The sequence below is a fragment of the Malania oleifera genome, chromosome 2, assembly GCF_029873635.1.
Source record: "Malania oleifera isolate guangnan ecotype guangnan chromosome 2, ASM2987363v1, whole genome shotgun sequence".
NCBI classification, from domain to species: domain Eukaryota; kingdom Viridiplantae; phylum Streptophyta; class Magnoliopsida; order Santalales; family Ximeniaceae; genus Malania; species Malania oleifera.
This window is the reverse complement of record NC_080418.1, coordinates 112,845,894-112,859,339: the sequence shown is the minus strand read 5'-3', so window position 1 is coordinate 112,859,339 and position 13,446 is coordinate 112,845,894. Positions and strand designations below refer to the sequence as shown.

Below are 13,446 nucleotides of genomic sequence, written 5' to 3'. Positions count from 1 at the left end.
CCACTGGCCTCTGATGCTTTGCTTTCACTTGCTGGCATGTCAAACACTATTCCACGAACCGAGCAATCTCTCTCTTCATATTATTCCACCAGAAAGATTCTCATAGATCTCTATACATCTTTGTGCTCCTTGAATGTACAGTATAGAGAGAGCAATGAGCCTCCTCCACAATTATCCTCTTAATCTCTACATCCTTAGGTACACATAGCTGGGTGTGAAACCTCAGAATCCCGTTGTCTAAGATATTGAAACCTGTTCCTTACCCGCTTTGTACTTCCTCCATAATTTTTACCAGCTCCACGTCTTTCATCTGAGCAGTTTTAATTCTTTCTTGCAAGGTCAGTTGAACAACCAAACTTGTAATGAACCCCTTATGGTTACCTTCCACAAATTCCATGCCAAGCCTTTCCAGATCCATCCTGATCTGCTGTTGAGCTACTACTGCCAAGACTGATGCATTTACTGTCTTTCAACTTAAAGCATCAGCTACCATGTTAGCTTTCCCTAGGTGGTAACTGATGGTACAGTCATAGTCCTTTATCAACCCAAGTCATCTCCTCTTTCTTATGTTTAACTCTTTCTGCGTGAAAATGTGCTTAAGACTTTTATGATCTGTGAAGATCTCGCACCTTTCACCATATAGGTAGTGTCTCCAGATCTTTAATGCAAAAACCACTACTGCTAGCTCCAAGTCGTGCGTAAGATAGTTCTTCTCGTATTCCTTGAGCTGCCGAGAAGTATACACAATAACCCTTCCCCATTGCATCAATACGCACCCACCTTTATAAGACGTATCACTATAGACTACAAAACCCCCTTCTCCCGAAGGAACTATCAATACCGGTGCAGCAATAAGTCGCTGCTTAAACTCTTGGAAACTTTGTTCACACTCATATGTCCATTCATATCTCACATTCTTCTTGGTTAACTTTATCAGAGGGTTTGATAGCTTAGAAAAACCTTCTACGAACCGATGGTAATACCCTGCCAAACCCAAAAAGCTCTTGTCCTTATGGACGTTCTTTGGTCTTACCCAATCCATTATTGCCTCAATTTTGTTTGGATCCACAGAAAGACCACCCCTACATATCACATGCCCAAGAAATGCCACATGTTCCAGCCAGAACTCACACTTCTTAAATTTAGTATACAACCTCCTTTCCCTCAAAACCCGAAGTACTATCCTTGAATGATCCTCATGCTCCTCGGGACTCTTTGAATAAATCAATATGTCGTTAATAAACACAACCACGAATGCAGCAGGCGCATTCGTCAGTCCAAACGGCATAACCAAAAATTCATAATGGCCATACCGGATCTGGAAAGTAGTCTTTGGTACATCCTCTAACTTAACTCTCACCTGATGGTACCCGGATCGGAGATCGATCTTCGAGAAGACCTTTGTACCCGGAAGCTAGTCAAACAGATCGTCGATACGTGGTAGCGGGTACTTGTTCTTTACTATCACTTTATTTATCTCCCGATAGTTGATGCACATTCTCATTGAGCCATCCTTTTTTTTAACAAACAACACGGGGGCTCCCCACGGAGATACACTGGGCCTGATGAACCTTTTATCCAACAACTTCTACAATTGCTCCTTTAATTCTTTCAACTTGGCTAGAGTCATTCTGTATAGAGCCTTAGAGATCGACATCATTTCCAAATATAGATCAATAGTGAACTCCACCTCACGCTCAGGAGGTAATCCCAGCAAATCCTCCAAAAATACGTTAGGAAACTCCTTTACTATCGGAATATCCTCCAACCTAACTTCCCCGTCCGGTGTTTCCTTTACCCAAGCTAGGTACCCTTGACACCTATTCAAGAGTAACCTTTTAACGCAAATGGCTAACAGAATCGACAACGAGGCGCGCACACGCGACCCAAAAAATCCAAACTCCTGTTCCTCTAGAGGTCTAAACACCACCTCTTTCTTATAGCAGTCGATACTGGCATAACCGGAAGCTAGCCAGTCCATCCCTAAAATCACCTCAAATTCGTGCATATCAAGAACTACAAGATTAGCAGGCAACGTCTTCCCTTGAATACTTATCAAAAAATTTTTAAGTATCCTCCTACACGTTACTACGATCCCTATCGGTGTAGCCACTGATAAATCGACTTCTAGTGGCTAAGCCTTTGTCCCACACAATTTAACGAACTCCCAAGCCACAAAATGAATGTGTCGCCCCTGAATCAAACAACACAATAGCTTTATGTGAAAAATAAATTAGTATCTGTCACCACATCGTCGGTGTCCTCTACATCTCTTGGCGTTAGAAAATACACCTGCGCCTGGGCAGTGACCCTCTGGTGGCCACCTTAGGGTACCTAATCTTGTCCCCAAAACTGATGAGGTGTGGGCGCATCACCAAGCGATGCATGATAGTCTTGTGCTATGTGGCCAGGTCTACCACATCAGTAACAACCAGCTAATCTACCCTGACACTCGTCCCAATGCCTCTGATGACAGCTAAGACAAGGAGGGCACGACTGAGTTCCCTGAGGAGCTCGGGGTCCCACCTCCAATTATTGACTCGTGTAGTCATCAAGCCTCCTCCATTTACCCTGACTGGTGCCGGTCTAAAACCAATGTCGCAGGGGTCTCTTCCTCTAGTTCGTTACCTCCTCGCTCTCTTGTATACTGGCCTCCACTACCATTGCCTTGTCCACCAACTCAAAGAAACTCTAGGCCTGAAATTCTACAACATGTGTGTAGACACCCCATTTTTATCCAGGCCCAATATATTTATTATTATTATTATTATTATTATTCTATTAGTATTTTTATTATTTTATTTATTCTTCTTATTATTATTATTATTATTAATTTTCACTAATCTTATTATTATTATTATTATTATTATTATTATTTTCTTTATTATTATTATTATTATTTTTTTCATTAGTATTATTATTATTACTTTTATTTTTATTTTTTACTTCTATTTTATTATTATATTATTTATTATTTTCATTATTATTTTTAATTTTTATTATCATTATTATTAGTATTTTTTTTATTACTCTTATTACTATTATTTTATTTCTTATTATTATTATTATTATTATTATTATTATTATTATTATTTTTCATTAGTATTATTATTATTACTTTTATTTTTATTTCTATTTATATTGTTTATTATTATTATTATTATTTATTATTTTCATTATTAATGTTATTTATTTTTATTATTATTAGTATTTTTATCTTTATTATTATTATAATTAGTATTATTACTATTTTGTTGTTGTTATTATTATTATTATTATTATTACTTATTTACTTACGTATTATTATTATTATTAGTATTATTACCCTATTATTATTATTATTATTATTATTATTATTATTATTATTATTTTGAGGGGTTAGGGTTTTTTGGAAAAGCCTTTAAAAAGGCTTCACTACACACAAAGGAGAAAAGGAGGCTGCGCTGCACAGCCACAGCCATAGCTCTGACGACTCCCCTGTGAGTCCCCTGCTCACAACCACCGCACCCAGCCATCATCTCCGGCCAACCACCAGGATTCTGCGCGTCACTCCTGCTGCCGTGAAGGTCCTCCCGTCCAGATAGGTTGCCAGCACAAACTTAGCCGAGACCCTCTGCAACTCCATCACAATCCGACCATCAGAACCTCCACGACCCAGCAGCTCTCCGGCGACAGCTTCTCCTTCTTCTTCTTCCCTTGCCAACAACCGCCGCCACCCTCTGCCATCACCACTCTTTCTCCGTCCTCAATCCCCCAGCCATCCTCCAAGTCCTCTCATCTCCATCTCGCCGACGAACCTGCAATTCCGGTCACCTTCTCCAGCAACCGCCGAACACCATCCCAGACTTTCCATCGTCATCTTAGGCTCCTAAGCTCTCCGGTCACCTTCTCTGCAACCATCTCCAAGTCCGGCGGCCATAACCAGCAGCAGCCACCACACCACTGCCGGCGGTCCTCCAGATTTCTCCGGCCAACTAGGTATATGTGTGTGTGTATATATATATATATATATATATATATATATATATATTTTCTTTTATGTTGATCATGTTAAATATTAATATCCTCTGTATAAAACTATTAGCAATATTGTGGTATTGTTTGTATGTTACTATTGTTATGTGTAGCATTATTGTTATTATTATTACACTTATATCGCATGGTAGTTTTTTTTTTTTCGTTAATAATTGTTATTTATTGTTATGAATCACCCTTATTATTGTTATATTGAAGATAAAATATGTATATATATCCATGTCCATATTTTTAATTGTTTTCATATTTAATACCCACGTCTATGTTTTTTATTATAAATATTAATTGATTTGTTCCCATTGTTGTAGGATTTCTTTTATCTGCAGAGGCAAGTAGTCTATTGCCTTGTATCTAAATGTGGTAATATTCATTGGGTGTATATTAATATATTGTGTGTTGTAGCATTTAATTAACTATGTTATTGATTGTGATATGTTATTTACTTTAGTATATATTGTATATTAGGGTATATTTAAAATTGCTGCCGTACTACTATATATTCTTAACATTGTATATCATGTTTTGGTTTATTGTATTCTCATATTTTGATTTATTGTATCTTGATGTACTTTTAGGGTTGAAATTGCTTTCATATAAATTATGTACTTAGGGTTTTTAGTCATTATTGTACTCACTTTGTATTTAATATGTGTATAGTTAGGGTTGTGTATTAATTTTGGCAACCATCTTGTATTTATTATTTTCAGCAATACCTTGTTTCCATAATTTCGTTATTTCTTTACTTGTGCATAGGTTTCCATGTTTTAATTTGAAATTTGATTTATCTCTTTTATCAATTATTTCCATATGGGTGTAAAGGTATTTATAGGATATTAGGGGTGTGTACCATTAGGAAGATTATTATTATTACCTTTTATTTATAGTGTATTATTATTATTATCATGTGTGAAATTATTATGTTACCATTATGATATTTAGAATATGTATTTATTGTTAATTTGTGCGTATTAATATTATTTATTATTGTCATTATGGGATTACTACTATTAATATTAATATTATTATTATTATTATCATTAGTACCATTATTATTATTTTTACTATTTTTATTTATTATTATTATTATTATTATGTTCATTATTATAATGATTATTATTATTTTATTTTATTATACATTTTTTTTATTAAATTTTTTTGATTTTTTATAATCCCTATGATTTTATTGCGGGGGGTATTAGCCTTCGGGCTTCACGTACCTAAGCTCTGAGGGAATATATATGTATATATTATCTTTATTTATTTATTATTTTATTTATTTATTTATTTTTACATGTATTTATAAATTCATAAAAAGGAGTAATTTAAAGAATTGTTAGATTAACTTAGGGATAATTTCAAATTAATTAGGTACCGTTCGTAAGAACGGGAGCGTAGGGGGTGCTCGTACCTTCCCCTCGCGTAACCGAACTCCCGACCCCAACTCTAGTAATGTAGACCGATTCTACCCCTAACAGGGTAGTAATCATGTGCACTAAAGGTTAGTGGCGACTCCTACACCATATTTTTCCTGAAAACATTAAATTGATTTTTGATTTCGCCGCCTAGGGCACACGCGCCTCCGGGACGTCGCGACAATGTGCATGTATTCCCTGCCTCAAACCTCTCTTAAATCTCTGAGCCTTCCTAGGCTCGTCTGGGACCATGTAGGGGGCGAAAGGAGATAGCTCCATAAACTTGGTCGCGTACTGCTATACGGTCAAGTGCCCTTAAGTCAGATTTAGGAACTCCTTCACCTTAGCTTCTCTAGTGGAAGTGGGTAAATATCTATCAAAGAAAATCTCCCTGAAATAGCTCCAAGTAGTAACTGCAGGTCCAGGCCTCTAATCCTCCACCAGCTTCACTACTCTCCACCACCGCTTAACCTCCCTAACCAACTTGAAAGTAGCGTACTGCACCCTATGCTCATCGATGCAATGTAAAACAGCCAAAAGTTCCTCAATTTCCTAGACCCAATCCTCAGCTACAATCAGGTCCGCTCCTTCTACAAATGTCGGCAGATGCATACGGGGAAACTGCTCGATGGTGCAGCCCCGATCTGCAGGTGGGTAGTCCTACCCTCTATAGTCCCGCCTCATCTTTGCCCTAACCTACCAAGCTAAACCCTGCGGTACTGTTGAGGCTTCGATACCTTCCTCACTGAAATCCTCCACATTATTATCCTCTCTAGCATCAACGTCCTTATCTCTAAGATCCATCCTGCAAGTAGGGCCAAGAATAATTTTCTTAGAATTCTATTGGCGGAACCCTACCTATACAACTAATTAGCTATAACTATAAATTACCCCTACATCCCGTACTAAATACTTAGAATTTCCCTAATAGACTTTTCCCGTGCAAAAAAATCATTTAGCCTCCAACTCCCCAATCCAAGGGTCAGCCTAACCACTTAGAAACAAAACTGTCGATGGATTGCCATGATTTTTCTGAGACCGTCGCCTCAGGAAAACCATAGAAGACTGTCAAGAGAATTCTTCCTCCAGGCTACCAGACAAAACCCCAACCTCTCAGGTACTTTGATTCACTATCCTCTCTATACCTGAACTACTTTACCGTACCCATGTCACCACTACCTACTTTTATCACCACTCATTCATATACTCTAGTAGTATTATTCCTCTAGATTCTACAAACCTTAGCAACCTAGGCATTGATACCACAACTGTAGCGCCCCGAACCCAGTGGGGCCCGGAGTGCTAATATTCCATAAATTACCCTATAATACTCTGATACCACCATATCAACATCTATATTTAATATAAACATATAACCAACCTAAGAAAAATATACTTATACAACCATACATACCAGAGTACTACTCTCAACCAATCATACTAAAATTTCCCAAAACATTATACAACCCAAAATGTTTGAAAACAACTAAACATAACAAATAGTATCCTACCAAGCCCACTCTCGGCAAGATCGTATAGGTCCCGCCCTGGAGCTCCTAGACTCGATTTCCTGTAGGTCTTGAAAAATTTATATATTTGCTGGGGTGAGACACTTTTCAGTAAGACAAAATAAATTATTATCAGTGTGTGGTTAGCATGAGTTCCAGTGAAATCAAACCCATTCTTTAATTTACTTTAGCTGACAAATATAACATTTGTAAAATATAACTCACACCTATGCAGTTGGAAATACACATTTTCTTCATAATATAATCAACTCAATAAATAATATCATTTACATAAATTCACATATATGCATAGAAGAAACCCCATGTTGGACATACAACATCATCATGTATAAACCCCCATGATCAAGTTGTGCGATCTAAAGACTGAACCTAACCCTGGATGGCCTACTACCAAGCTAAGTCAAACCTCATGTTTGCAAGTCCGATTTTCCTACCCAGCCTGGTCTAGACTCCAGGGGGTACACAACCCTTTCATGGCCAAATCAACTTTTCATTACCAACACTTCTATCGAGAGCAAGATCCTATGGAATGTTCCATTCTTAATGGTTTTATCAATGGAGTCTATGCCTCATTTAGCTTTGTTCATGGTTAATATAAGTTTCATTCATCTCACAGCTCAAAGCAAGATCCTATGCAATGTACATATGGACATTTTAGTCGTTTTGTTTTACAAGTTTGGTTTTTTTTTTTTTTTATATTTAAATTTTAGCTAAATTTGCGTGAACTAATCAAATATTGTACCTTAAATTTTATGGTTTTTTAAAATATAGAAGGCCATACTTCTCTACCTACCGTTCATTGTTATTTTGATGTGGTAGGATTTTTATTTTTATTTTTTACCTTTTTGGAAAGGGGAAAAATCATAATTATTGTGTCTTTGAGAAGAAAGAGCTCATGACTACTAATTAATTGTTCCCATTCATAATATACCAATATTTTTTAATGTAAAATGATAGATGGTAATGGGAATGCAATTTTTGTCACGTTTTACACTAAATTTAAATGCATGTTTAGAAGAAACTAAATACAAAAACTATATGTTTTATTCAAATTAATACTAAACCAAAGTCAAATTTTAAATTTTAAGTTGTCACTGTGTCTGTAAAGTCATTAACTGGGGGAACTTTATCTATTGCTTTACTTCATATATTTGTGGCTTTGTTCAATTGTGCAAAATCATTTTTCTTTTTCATTTCAAGATTTTAAAATAATAATGAAAAAAGGGCATGTAATTTTTAAATTTTTCAATATTGTATAAGATAATATTTAACATAATGATTTTACTACTTAGATTTGAAATTATGTAGATTTTTATATATAATATTTTATCATAATATATACAAATTCAAATTTAGAATATGAGATAAAAAAAATTTAATTATTTTTAACAACTAGATGGGTCCTACAATCTTCTTACATTTAATTGAAAGAATCTTCTCTTAATTTTTTGCCCATAACACGATTCACTTCCAATATGTTTGGAGAGTACACATCAGTTGAAATAATAAAAGCAAAAATCTCACTACAATCTTTGTAGGCAATTTCAATGGAAGGTTGGGTGTGCAAACATAAAATTAATCATTCAGTTTGCATACCAAAACTATTATCTAGAATTTGACTTAATTTGTTGTTAGGGTTGCAACTTCTAGACAATTGAGTATTAAAACTGATCAATGCCCTTAATTAGCATATGCTAAAGTTGTAGGAATTTTAATATACCAAGTTGATAAGAGGAATTTTGAATGTCATCACTACTATACTAACATAGTTGAGTGTTAAAAGTACATATTCAATAATGAATTCATCTTATTACTTATAGGGAAATAAGTTTGAAAATTCAATTCCAATTTCAATACTCGAAGAGTATTTTTTTTATGAGGAATTCTATATTTTGCGAAATGAATCAATTGAAGGAGCAATGTAATTAAATGAGAATGAAATTATCTATACTGTGGTTGAGAGTATGAATTTTGAATTTGAATTTGAGAAGATTTTGTTAAGATCTCTTTCAAACATTGAGTTAAAAGTTCATTCTAATGAAATATAAAGAAATATTTTCAGAATGAGAAAAAATATTAATTTTAATACCAATGTGATATGTTATTCTCCACTCATCCTACCCATACAAGTGCTAATATATGGTTGAAAATCACAAATTACTTAGGCATTTTGGTAAATCTAACTTTTTTTCTCCAACAATAGATTATTTATTTCATGCGAAGGATACTTACACGTTACAATTGCAATACAACTTTTAATTTTTTTTAAGGTAGAGAACTAAAAACTCGTAACTAGCCTCGATTCGGGCCGATTCAAGTTGATATTTACCAAGTCAGTCAAGTAAGTGTCAATTCATGTCATTTTCTAGTTTTAAAGATATGATCAAATTGGCCAATTAAGTCTAAGTTTTGGTTTAGCCTTCCTTCCTTAGATCTTGACAACCATTGGTACGTGAAGCACGTCGAGTTAGTGGAAATTAAGAACTAGATGTTAAAACAGCAGATGGTTGATATGCAAGCCTGGAGAGCAAAGATGGAACAACTGAAGCATGGAGCATGTCGAGATGATGTGGGTGGCTCCTCTCATTATAATGCATGTAAATGGTAATGACGCAGTACAAATCAGCAGTAGGTCCTAAAGAAATAAGATAACTTTGACATGGTCCAAAAGTTTGGTCTTTGACAACTACAAGTATTGCAAATATTTGCACACTCTAATCTTGCACACAAACTCATCCAATATTAAACTCTTTCCTAAATACAATGGAGAATATTAAAACCATCGTATAGACTAGTGGTTCATATTTAAAAACACCACGTTTGATGGAATTGGTGTATTCCCAAGAGGGGGAAAATTAGGTATTTAAAAAATTTTCTCCTAGGTTAGGTACAAATCCACAATCAGTAATTCACAACCTAGGGTCTTTCTAAGCAAATACTAATTACCCAACAATATAAAACTGAGTAGATAAATAAAACAGATCAAGCATGCTCAGTACTTCCCAATCATTCACAATACTTCAGATATAAACATTCAAGTGTGAAAATTTAAATAGCATAGGGAAGAAAAAGCACGACAAGATATGATATCGGGGTTTGGGCAATACTACCTACGTCTCCACCTTAAGCTCACAAGTAAGAGTATTCCACTAATGCTCACTTAACGAGTGGAGCGACATCGATTACAATCGCATCTCCTTACTGGGTGAGGAATACCCTAGGTCACATTACAACGCTGACCCCAACCTAACCACACCTTACAGGACGGTGCAACTAGTTCTCCTAATCAGGTCTAAACTAGTTCGGGACTTTCCTAAGTGGGTCTGAGCCAATCCGAGACTCTTAATAAGGCGAGTTTCCCTCTTCCGAAGATCACACGTCAGGAATACAACAAATATTAAATGAAATTTTCGTACAAATAAAGTGCTTCTAACAAAGCAGAGATGTACAATTTTAAGCACAATTGCACTCACATATGATATGAAATAAAGCTCAAGTGAGTTTGGGTATTTTTCTCAAAATAAGTATTCCAATCTTTGAGGTAAGATATAAATAATAAGTGCTCAAAGATTGAATCCCTAATAAACTTTTCTCCCAAACATATTTTTCAAATTAAGTGCAGGAGAACCTAGAGTTTTTGTTTTCAAACAATCTTTTGCAAAAATGACTATATGTGATCTTTGATGTATAATGAAATATGTAATAAAAATTTCAAAGATCCATGTGTAACTAATACTTTCTCCAAAAATGATTTTGCAATAAAGAGTATTTGGAGAAGTTAGGATTTAAGTTCAAAAATATTTTTCAAAACAAAAATCAAGTGAGCTTTTGAATCTAGCAATAGATATGCAGAGATGCACAAGCTTAAGTGAAGTTTTCTCCAAAAAATATTTATCAAGATGAAATGAGTGGAGAAAACTTTAGATTTACTCTCTAAAATGATTTAATGAATAAGAGTAAATGCTTAAGATGTTAAAAATGGATGCACAAAATAAATGCCCTAATGAATGTTCTCTTGAAATATTTTCAGAAATAATAAGAGTAGAAGAACAAGAATGAATAAATTTCAAAAACAATTTTGGAAGATTTTCTCTCTAATCTCTCCATTTAAAAATGAGTTATGAGGGGGTATATATACAGTCCTGAAAAATTTTGATCGTTAGGAACATAATGGGAATAATTAAAAATATTTAATGAAAAATTTAAGCCTTGATTAGCGCTGCAAATTAAGTCAACCCGAGAGCATCGGTCGACTAACGAACGTGTCGGTTGACCATCCTTCACACTGAGGTCGGTTGGCTGTGTAAGGTGTGGGTTGATCGGCCGAGAAGGTGATTTCTAAACCTTTCTAGGTTCAATCAGCTGAGGATCAAGGCTAGTTGGCTGTCACTTAAGGTCAGTCGATCGGCCATGGTTGTTTTAAACTAAATGGTCGGTCAGCCGAGGAGTCAAAAAGTGGGAAATTTTGAAAGGCCGGTTAACTGGGCAATTTAAGTTCAAAAATGGGTTGGTCGGCCGAGGTCGATCGATTGAGGCAATTTTGAACATGCCAAGGTCGGTCAACCGAGGTCGCTTTTAAAATAAAATTTAGCCCTAATTTCGACCTAAAATTCATTTTAAAACCTTTGTAAGATCTTATCTTTTTAGGAAAAGGTTTTTCATAAAGGTGTTGGGTGCCCTACGATCAATCTATGGTTCGTTTGAGCTTTCATTCATATCATGCATGCAATGTATTTTTACATACCAAAACTAAAAATGCAATTACAAATGAAACATATATTAAATGTCTTCTTCTTCTTCTTTACTCTTCTGCCTTCATGGAATACGCCAGATGATGTGAGCTTTAAGTCCTTCTGGCTTCCCATTTCCCTTTGTCTTATGTGCATGCCAAATTAAAGAACATGTTCAAGCACTAAGTAGACACATAAAACACTTGCGCTTTGTCATCATCAAAACAAGGATCGGATTCAAAAAGTCAATAATCTCCCCATTTTTTATGATGACAAACGCACCAAAGTAAAATGGGGTTTAGCCGTAAAAGGCCCTTCCTAAGAATATGCATAAATAAAAACATAAACAATGAAGCTCAAGCATATCAAGAAGACATTTAAAAAAATGCATTTTATTTTAGTAGTAAAGCACAAATACATAATGCATACAGCACAGATATTTTTCCATTTAAAAAATTTCCACCTTTTTGGTAGACAGAAATTTGTCATTTTGCTCGTAAAAAATTCTCCCCCTTTTGTCATCAGGAAAAGGGTTGAGTTATAAAACCATTTGAACATTAAAATTCTCCCCCTTTTTAAGTTAAAACTTTGGGCATTAAAAAAAAAAATTACTGTTGGTTTGAAACATTTGTAGGAAAACACATACAACAATATTACTAGTTATTAATGATTACGCGTCAAAGTTGTGTAATTAGGCGTTTAGATTCATGCATTAATGATTATAATTTTAATTAAATGCCTGATTATGTTCAATATTTTAACATTGAGATCAATTTATAATATTTAGAATTTTATTCAATAATTTACGGAATTTTATATTTTATTATTTCAGGAAATTTTTTGGAAATTAAATATGGAATTAAAAATGTTAGAGAAGTCGTGCACTACACAAGGAGACGTCGTGCACATGCAAATGAAGTCACGCCATGCAACATAAATGAAGAGTACACCGAGCCATGCATAAAGAAGGTGACTGAAGAAAACAAGCATCTATGAGCTTTGAGGAGAGATTAAAGATTATAAAGAAAGGTCGTGGGAAGTGTGAATATGTGAGCATACACGAGCCCATGAGGTTGTGAGTGATTGGGCTAGTCGTGTGAGTGCATGCATGCATGGGCTTAAGTGAAGCCATTTGTGGGTTGTGATGAAGAGAGGTCGTGCAAGGGCTGGGCAACAACACAAAATAAAAAGAGAGAGAGAGAGAGAGAGAGAGAGAGAGAGAGAGAGAGAGAGAGAGAGAGAGAGAGAGGAGCACCTTGATGTGACCTGGCCATGCTAAACGTGCACACAAGAGGGTAGTAGGGCATTGGGACTAAATTATAAAAAGGTGAGGAGATTTTTCTTGGCAATTAGGTAGGTTTTTCTTTAGTCTTTTTTGGGTAGCTTTGGGGGGTGGAGGGGCTGGTTGGCAGTAGCTTTAGGAGGGCTTTGGTAGAGGGGTGTGCGCAGAGGAGCAACAACAGCAGCTTGTTGCCTATGGGAACCCGAGAGTAGCTCCAATCTCTTCTTCACGGCTCCTTCCCTTTCCTTCTCTTTTCTTCTCTTCTCTATTTCTCTTCTCTTGTTATCTCTTCTCTCATTCTCCCTACTCTCTTTCTCTTCTTTTTCTCTCTCTCTTCTCTCATCTCTTTGCCTCTCTTAATTTTGTTTTTAAAGTTATTTCTTTGGGAATATTATTAGCTTCAAGTTGTTTTTTTTTTCTTGCTTTAGAATAATTGTTGAACTTTAATTTTTCTTGGG

At 35.3% G+C, this 13,446-nt stretch overlaps 1 protein-coding gene across 1 annotated transcript; it reads right to left on the bottom strand.

The window, feature by feature from the left end:
* Positions 1-259: 259 nt before the first annotated feature.
* LOC131148313 (uncharacterized mitochondrial protein AtMg00860-like) lies at positions 260-1,288 on the bottom strand. Its single transcript, XM_058098028.1, has 2 exons — positions 781-1,288; positions 260-450 (listed from the first exon to the last, which is right to left on the bottom strand). The coding sequence occupies exons 1-2, from the start codon at positions 1,286-1,288 to the stop codon at positions 260-262; spliced, it is 699 nt and encodes a 232-aa protein (XP_057954011.1).
* Positions 1,289-13,446: the final 12,158 nt, after the last annotated feature.